This window comes from Sphaerodactylus townsendi, linkage group LG06, assembly GCF_021028975.2.
Source record: "Sphaerodactylus townsendi isolate TG3544 linkage group LG06, MPM_Stown_v2.3, whole genome shotgun sequence".
Classification (NCBI taxonomy): Eukaryota; Metazoa; Chordata; class Lepidosauria; order Squamata; family Sphaerodactylidae; genus Sphaerodactylus; species Sphaerodactylus townsendi.
The window spans coordinates 14,566,172-14,574,917 of NC_059430.1; the positions used below are offsets into that span (position 1 = coordinate 14,566,172).

Below are 8,746 nucleotides of genomic sequence, written 5' to 3' on the forward strand. Positions count from 1 at the left end.
CTACATATGTTGATGCGGAGCCTGTTTTGCCTCCCGGTTGCCAGCGGCCTCCCAATGAGTTTTCTAGATGGCCAAGACTTGCTATAGTGACACAGACCATGTGGTGGGAATATGGAGAGGAAAGGCAGGGGGGTGGTCGAGAGCAGAGGTGGGATCCAGCAGGTTCTCACAGGTTCCCGAGAGTAGGTTACTAATTATTTGTGTGTGCCGAGAGGGGGTTACTAATTGGTGATTTTGCCACGTGATTTTTGCCTTAGTTACGCCCCTCCTCTCAGCAGTAGCGCGTAGAACTTGAAGCAGTCTAGCAGGAGGTGCACCGGCGTGCGTGGCAGCCGGCGCCTGGGTGCATTCGTTTCCCGCCCAAGGACCGGCGCAGCGGCTGCGTCCTTGCCACAGCCTCGCCCAGGAATCCCCCGCCCCCGCCCCCATCGTGCCCAGCCATGCCCCATTGGCACTTCGCCACAGTTGGAATCCCACCACCATGGGAACCTGTTACTAAAATTTTTGGATCCCACCACTGGTCGAGAGCCCAACATCGGTCAGCTAAGTATATGCATGCATGGCCCCTTCCTCCCCGAAACATCTTCTTACCAGATATTTTCCCATCAGCTGGGGTTACATCAGCCACAGAGCGCTATCAAGAAAAAACTTCTTGGAAGAAGTGATGGGAGGGGGCGGAATATGGATAGCATTTCCTTCCACCTTACCCATGCCTCCTGTTAATTCCCTAAGCCAGTGTGGTGTAGCGGTTAAGAGCAGGTGAACTCTAATCTGGAGAAGCGGATTTGATTCCCCGCTCTACCACCTGAGCTGTGGAGGCTTATCTGGTGAACTAGATTAGCTTGTGCACTCCAACACATGCCAGCTGGGTGACCTTGGGCTAGTCACAGTTCTCTCTCTCAGCCCCACCCACCTCACAGGGTGCTTGTTATGGGGGTGGGGAAAGGAAAGGAGATTGTAAGTCCCTTTGGGTCTCCTTACAGGAGAGAAAGGGGGGGATATAAATCCAAACTTTTCTTCCTCTTCAAACACACACACGTTTCATTTACCAATTAAGTCCGTCTCAGCTGTGGTTATTTTGCTTGATCGGTTAAAAACTCACACCTTCAAAATACCTTCCACAAGGGGTTCAGGCCATTCCTGAATTTTTTGCCAAGGCTACCGAAAAGCTTTTCCAAGTGAAACTACACTCTGACTCCTTATTGATTCAAGGTGTTTAAGTGCCAAAATAGCAGCAAGCAAAACTGAAGATGCCTTTGACTGAACAAGGGATAATATGAGACAGAGTCCTATGATTTTCCTAGAGAGAAGGCACTAATGCAGGTCTCCCCCTAGACCTTATTTATTGTTGGATATGGTTTTCAAGTGTGATTCGCACCCCCCTCAGAAGCTCATGAGGACCCTTTGCGTCCCAACTGGGACCAGACAGGTTTGCGTTTACGGAGGAAGGCCTCGATCCCTTCTTGTCCGTCCTCTAAGGCAAGATTGTCCACCATGACCCCAGACGCCGTCCTGTAGGCCGTCTCGACGTCTTGAGCCATCTGCTTGTAAAAGGTGGCTTTCCCCAGGGCCAAAACAGACCTGCTGTTCTCGCAGATTCTGCGGGCGATTCTCAGCGTCTCGTCTTCCAACTTCTCCGCCAGGACCACCCTGCTGACCAGGCCGTGGAGAAGGGCTTCCTGAGCTGTTATGGGCTCCCCTGTGAACAGCATCTCCAGAGCTACCTGGATAGGGAAAAGGTCCTCTTTCAGGGCAAAAACAGGGGCCGCAGAGCACTGCTTCCCAATCTGTACGTCGCAAAGCCCCTGAAAGCGGGTATGGGCCAGCCTTCCCTAATGCCGCCCCCCCCCCCCCATTTCTCTCTTTCGCATTTTGGAAACCAAGATGCAACCCTGGAAACAGTACCTTCCACACTATACGTTAGTTAGTATTTTTTTCTTTACTATATATTAAGGTGACCAGATTGTCACCTTTGTAAACCGGGACCTGGGCGGGCGGCTGCGTGCGCGGGAGGCTGCCGCACTGCCTTCTGGGGCGCTCCCGGTTTCCCGCCCTGTCACAGGGCAGGAAACCAGGAGCGCCCCAGAAGGCAGTGCGCTCCTGCGGCCGCGTGTGCGGCAGCCTTCCAAAAATCGGGATGGTTCAAAAAACCCATGGGACGCGGGACAAATTGTTTTAAGGCGGGACTGTCCCGCCAAAAGCGGGACGTCTGGTCACCATACTATATATACATGTTGATCAAGTATATGTTTTAATTTTATGTTGTTCACTGTCCAGAGCCCTTCGGGGATAGGGCCGTTTATAAAACTTAGAAATAAATAAATTAAAATAATATAAATAAAACATGGCCTGGCGGCCATCGTGAATTTTTTAGGCTTTGCGGCTGAAGTTGGGTGGTTTTTGCTTCTAATGTTTCGCCCACATCTGTGGCTGGCATCTTCAGAAGCACGTCACGGTAAGACGGGTTTCTCTCCGTGCCACCAAAACAGCCACACAGTCGGAAAAACCCACAACAGCCAATTAATTCCAGCAGAGAAAGCCTCTGGCAATACGTGCGCTCATGGCTAATACAGCGAGTTTCTCAGAATCTTAAAGCAATCCTAAATTGGGACTTTAAATTTTGGGTTTGGGTTTTTTACGTACCCGGTCTACGCACACATATTGTCAGCCGGTGTCTCCCAGCCTGTGGGTTGGAACCCAAAAGTGGGTCAGAGACCAGCCCTCCCCATTGCACCCCGCTGCCATTTTCTTGGCTGTCTTTTGTATTTTGGAAACCAAGATCTGACCCAGGAAACAATATCTTCCATGCTATACATCAGTTGATATTTTTTCTTCACTGAATATCAAATAAACCTGTCCTGGAAGGAAGGAAGGAAGGAAGGAAGGAAGGAAGGAAGGAAGGAAGGAAGGAAGGAAGGAAGGAAGGAAGGAAGGAAGGAAGGAAGGAAGGAAGGAAGGAAGGGAGGGAGGGAGGGAGGAGGGAGGGAGGGAGGGAGGGAGGGAGGGAAGGCGGGTGGGAAGGAACGAAGGAGGGAGGGAGGGAGGGAGGGAGGGAGGGAGGGCAGGCAGGCAGGCAGGCAGGAGCGAGGGAAGGAAGGAAGGCAGGGAGGCGGGAGGGAGGGAAGGCGGGCGGGAGGGAAGGAACAAAGGAGGGAGGGAGGGCAGGCAGGAAGGCAGGGAGGGAAGGAGGGAAGGAGGGAGGGAGGGAAGGCAGGCAGGCGGGAGAGAAGGAACACAGGAGGGAGGGAGGGCGGGCAGACAGGCAGGAGGGAGGGAAGGCAGGGAGGGAGGCGGGAGGGTGGGCTGGAGGGCAGGCAGGCAAGCAGGAAGGCAGGACGGATGGACAGTGGGGGCATCTGTGCCCACCAAGGAAAGGTCTGCAGAGGAAGACAGAGGCAAACCGCCTCCGCTTCTCTCTTGCTGGGGTTGCCAGAAGTCAGTTGCGATTTGACAGCACTTAAGTATATACGTATTTTGGACTGGAAAGTGCTGTCTGTTTACGATCTGCTTTCATGACTGGATGAGGTTATTTTTGTGCTCGATTTTAATTAATACCTTTAAATCTTTTGGTTTTATTACTCTCGATTGTGTCAGCCACGTTAGGCAGGTTATCTGCAGAAGCGGCGTAAAAACAACAACACCCTAATAAATAAATATATAAAATGCAGTCATTCTTAAAGTGGCACAGAAGTCAGGCCCCTTCCGCACATGCAGAATAATGCACTTTCAGTCCACTTTCACAATTGTTTGCAAGTGGGTTTTGCTATTCCGCACAGCTGCAAAAGTGGATCGAAAGTGGATTGAAAGTGCGTTATTCTGCATGTGCGGAAGGGGCCTCACACGACATCTATCCTTCTCTCGAGAAAGCCCACCTTCCTCGGGACCGCTCTCCCCAACGGCACAGCCGGTGTAGAGCAGAACAGTCCAACGTTCACTCCGGGGGTGGCAAACTTGGATTCTTCGCTCGCCACGGCAATATCACAGCTCGCTACCAGCTGGCAGCCGGCTGCGGTGGCAAGACCGTTGACCTTGGCAATGATGGGTACCGGCAGCTTTGGAAGCAAAGTCATGACCTGAAGGAAAAGGGATAAGAAGACAGCAGTCACCTTTCACAGGTAAGAAGAGTAAACAGCGACACCCGTTGACATGGCTTCTCGTTCGGAATGGATAGGCGGATTTATTCCAGTTTGCCTTATTCCTGATGCTGTGTTGACCTTCCTCAAGCAAATTGGGCTCAAGGAGGCTTGCCAATTTCAATTTTCATACAAAATTATTAAAGCCCCCGTTAGATAAAAACACACGACGGTGCCCAGACGTGTACAAAATGGGGAACAACTAACTACTGAGTGATGGGAATACAGAATAGGAATGCAACAATAAATAAAAGGGAAAGAAAAGCAGGAAAGGGAGGAAAAGAAGGGAGACCAGTTGAATGAAAACTGTTGCGGTCCTAACCATAGGCCCGGTGGAATGGCTCTGTTTTACAGGCCCTACGGAACTGCGTCACTTCCCTCAAGGGTCGATTCTGCACTTGCGTTATCGACCTAAGTTCGAGCTGCGTTTGACCTAAGTGCTCCGCACAACCACTGGGATCGACGTGGTTTTGTACCAGCTTCGCCCCGTGTAATGGTCAAATTTCCGACTCCAGTTGGGAACTACTACTTTTTCAGGGAATCACGCTCGAACTCAGCTCGATTCCAGTAAAGTGCGGAATCTCTGGTGCCAGGAGTCCCCCATTCAGCCAATCACAGCTGAGTGTTTTGGGCATGCGTACAGCTGGCCAATCAAAAAACGCCACCTTCGTCCCTCCATTCCTGTGGCAGTTTTTTTAATAATGTGTGTGGGGATAGACGGAACATGGCCGTAGAACAGTAGCCAATCGGAATGGAGCGGCGAAGAGGCACAGGAGCTGGGATCAAGCTGGTTGCAGTGGGGAACCTCCGAGCTGGGATCAAGCTGGTTGCAGTGGGGAACAACAATGGCTTCGACCGAGGTCAGTACCCTTCTCAGGGAACTGGGTCGAACCTATTTTACTCGTGTGCGGAATCGCCCAAGGGTGTGTTAGTTTCACTTGAACGGTTGAGACTTCTATGAACTTTGTGGATTGGTGGAGATATCGCCGCCCGATTGTACCACTGCAGCAACTCACTTCGGCGCAAGTCTCGAAGACTTCCTGGTGATATTTTCCGCCTGTCTCGTGAGACAGTTCCTTTAAGTCGTGCCCTGAGGAGAAAACGGGTCCTTCGCCTTGGACGCAGGTGGTGAAAGAAAACAGGACAGAAATTTGTGTTAGATGGACTCTGAACTTCACCGAGTAGTCAATACTGAATTTGATGACGCAAGGGAAGATTAAGCTGGCTTTAAAGTAGAAGGGAAAGAGCTAGAAAACAGGAACAAATTAAACAAAATAAATATTAGCAAATGATGATAACTAAACTAAACTTGAGAGTGGGAATTGGAGAAGGGAAGCTGGGACGCGACTGAGCTAGCTTCTGAAAGGAATTGAGAATAAAACTGCAAGGATTGTCATGCCCTTATATAAAGCCGTGGTGTGACCGCACTTGGAGTACTGTGTTCAGTTCTGGTCGCCACATCTCAAAAAGGATATTGAAGAGATAGAAAAAGTGCAGAGAAGGGCAACGAGGATGATTGAGGGACTGGAGCACCTTCTTTATGAGGAGAGGCTGCAGCGTTTGGGACTCTTTAATTTGGAGAGGAGACGTCTGAGGGGGGATATGATTGAAGTCTGTAAAATTATGCATGGGGTAGAAAATGTTGACAGAGAGAAATTTTTCTCTCTTTCTCACAATACTAGAACCAGGGGGCATTCATTGAAAATGCTGGGGGGAAGAATTAGGACTAATAAAAGGAAACACTTCTTCACGCAACGTGTGATTGGTGTTTGGAATATGCTGCCACAGGAGGTGGTGATGGCCACTAACCTGGAGAGCTTTAAAAGGGGCTTGGACAGATTTATGGAGGAGAAGTCGATCTATGGCTACCAATCTTGATCCTCCTTGATCTGAGATTGTAAATGCCTTAACAGACCAGGTGATCGGGAGCAACAGCCGCAGAAGGCCATTGCTTTCACATCCTGCATGTGAGCTTCCAATGGCACCTGGTGGGCCACTGCGAGTAGCAGAGAGCTGGACTAGATGGACTCTGGTCTGATCCAGCTGGCTTGTTCTTATGCTCTTATGAATAGTATCCGAGGACCTAAAACCCGTCCTGAACAGAGCAGATTAAAGAAACACCTGAAATTATAATGACTCGCAGATCCGTGCTGTCGATTTCACGCAGAAGGTCCTTGTGGAGAGACTTCAGCATGGCGAGTGAGAGGGCGTTTCTTCGTAGCGGGTTGCTCAGGACGATGTTCCTACAAAAGGGAACTTTTTACACAAGGCATTTTTTTTAAGCCTGTGGCGCTCAAAACTCTACTGGATCTCGTGGATCTGAAAGACACGCTCACCTCCTTCTGTTAAAATCCCCCACTGCCAGGGAAAATGGCAGGTCTTACCCCAACAGCTTGCCCAATGGGTGCTTTATAAAGCAAAACCTAATCAAAAATCACTGGGCATCTGTGCATACAGCGCACATCTCCACAGTAACACCAGGGCCGGATTAAGATCTTTAGGGGCTCTACGCACTGAAAAGATACTAGAACCAGGGGGCATACATTGAAAATGCTGGGGGGAAGAATTAGGACTAATAAAAGGAAACACTTCTTCACGCAACGTGTGATTGGTGTTTGGAATATGCTGCCACAGGAGGTGGTGATGGTCACTAACCTGGATAGCTTTAAAAAGGGCTTGGACAGATTTATGGAGGAGAAGTCGATCTATGGCTACCAATCTTGATCCTCCTTGATCTCAGATTGCAAATGCCTTAGCAGACCAGGTGCTCAGGAGCAGGAGCAGCAGAAGGCCATTGCTTTCACATCCTGCACGTGAGCTCCCAAAGGCACCTGGTGGGCCACTGCGAGTAGCAGACTGCTGGACTAGATGGACTCTGGTCTGATCCAGCAAGCTAGTTCTTATGTTCCTATGGTGGTACCCCCACATACTGTATATGTAATCCAAAACAAAAACAATAGTAAACCATTATGTGTGTGTGCCTGTATATGTGTGCGTGTACGTATTATTATGCATATTATTATTCAAACAATATTTATTCATTAAAATATGTGTGTGTGTATGTATATGTGTATGTATATATATACACATACACACATATATTCTAATGAATAAATATTATTGTTTGAATTAAACAAAACACCTCTTATTCCACGGCTTTCTTGCCTTCAAAATACATAGAATTTAACTGACATGACTCAAAGATGCAAAATAATACGGTTGATTACTTATAACTTTATTTATGCTACAAACATTTTTCTCCTGCCTTTGTAACCCCCATGCCCAGAATGGGTTGAACCAATAAGGGGGTGGAGACTCAGAGCAGCAGAAAGGCTGCAGAGCTCTTTGGAGAAGACAAGGCTACCAGACTCGGACCTTGGTTGTATAAGCCCTTGACACCTTGTTAAGGTAAACTGCAATATTGTTGGGAACTACTGGGAAGGTAGTTTATTTTTGCTATGTTGTAAATGTTGGAGTTTATTGTTTCAGAGTTTCTTTTTGTGGTTGTAATGGGTGAGAGTTCTCCTGGAAACCTTCATCATGTTGAATCCTGTTCACCAAGCCCTTGGAGTCTTCAGGAGCCAACCCACTTGCAAAGAAGAATTGGACTTGGCAGTATCAGTAGACTGTAACTAGAAGGACTTGAAATGCAACCTGAACAGGACCTTGAATTGTAATGTTAAATGTTGATGTTTAATGTTATTTGTAAAGAGAAGTCAACTGTTTTGTTTAAATTTGGTTCTTTGCAACTCCTTCCAAGTACTGCCCCACAGAACCCACAAGCTGAGGTTACACCTTCTTTCATTGCAAAGTCTTTGATTGCATCTTTAAAATTAATCTGACCCAACAAAATCTGCTTCGATACTTAGCGGAGATAAGGAGGCAAAACATTCTATGGGGCACTCTTTACTTCAGGCTCTAGGCACGTGGTTATTTTGCTTAATGGTTAATCCAGGCCTGAACAACACATAGCACAACCCTTTTAGCATTCCTGAGCAAATGTTTGCATGCATGGTCCATATGCATTCTCCAGTCTGCTATTTGAAGGGAGGACGCCTGCTTCAACTGCAGTCTGAGGCTGCCAACTTCCAGGGGAATCCTGGAGTTCTGTAGGAATCACAACTGATCCCCAGACTAAAGAGGAAATGGAACGGGGGCGGGGAGAGAGTCTCTATGGCACCCCGTCTTTGCTGTCCATCCCAGATCCCACCCCCAAACTACCAGGATCTCCCCCAGCCTAGAATTGGCCGATCTGCCACGCCTGTCTGCGCTCCAAGCTCAGGGAATTCCTTTTGCAACCGCCTTTCAAAACGGAGTTGCGCACACGGAAGCCTCGGGGGGGGGGGGGATCCGCTGTCTCCATGCACGTGTACGTTTTAATGCACGTGTGCATGCAAACGTTTTGAAAGGCTGGGCGCCCCCCAAGCCTTTTTGCGCCGCGGCCTCACCGGATGCCACCCTCTTGCCAGGCGCGGGTGAGCCTCGCCTCCGCCTCTTGCAGCCCTCCGGGCGCTTGCGGGGGTCCGCTGCTGAAGGGCACCGAGCCCGGTCGGCCGAAGGGCTTCCCCCGCAGGCACAACCGCGCCAGCGCCGCCGCCATCGCTTCTGCGGGA

The 8,746-nt window shown here is 49.4% G+C and overlaps 1 protein-coding gene across 1 annotated transcript; it reads right to left on the minus strand.

Annotated features, from left to right (window-relative positions):
- Positions 1 to 951: 951 nt before the first annotated feature.
- On the minus strand, positions 952 to 8,746 carry ECHDC3 (enoyl-CoA hydratase domain containing 3). Its single transcript, XM_048499536.1, has 5 exons — positions 8,582 to 8,746; positions 6,255 to 6,376; positions 5,150 to 5,247; positions 3,873 to 4,073; positions 952 to 1,724 (listed from the first exon to the last, which is right to left on the minus strand). Exons 1-5 carry the CDS (start codon positions 8,731 to 8,733, stop codon positions 1,392 to 1,394), a joined length of 906 nt encoding a protein of 301 aa, XP_048355493.1. The 5' UTR covers positions 8,734 to 8,746; the 3' UTR covers positions 952 to 1,391.

What these genes read in the sequence shown, in the direction of transcription:
- ECHDC3 (XM_048499536.1), bottom strand. Translation starts at nt 8,733, where the DNA reads ATGGCGGCGGCGCTGGCGCGGTTGTGCCTGCGGGGGAAGCCCTTCGGC. An exon ending in TCTTCGAGACTTGCGCCGAA is followed by an intron (nt 4,074 to 5,149) that starts GTGAGTTGCTGC and finishes CTTTTCCTTCAG; the next exon opens with GTCATGACTTTGCTTCCAAA. An exon ending in GGAGAGCGGTCCCGAGGAAG is followed by an intron (nt 1,725 to 3,872) that starts GTGGGCTTTCTC and finishes TTCCCTATCCAG; the next exon opens with GTAGCTCTGGAGATGCTGTT.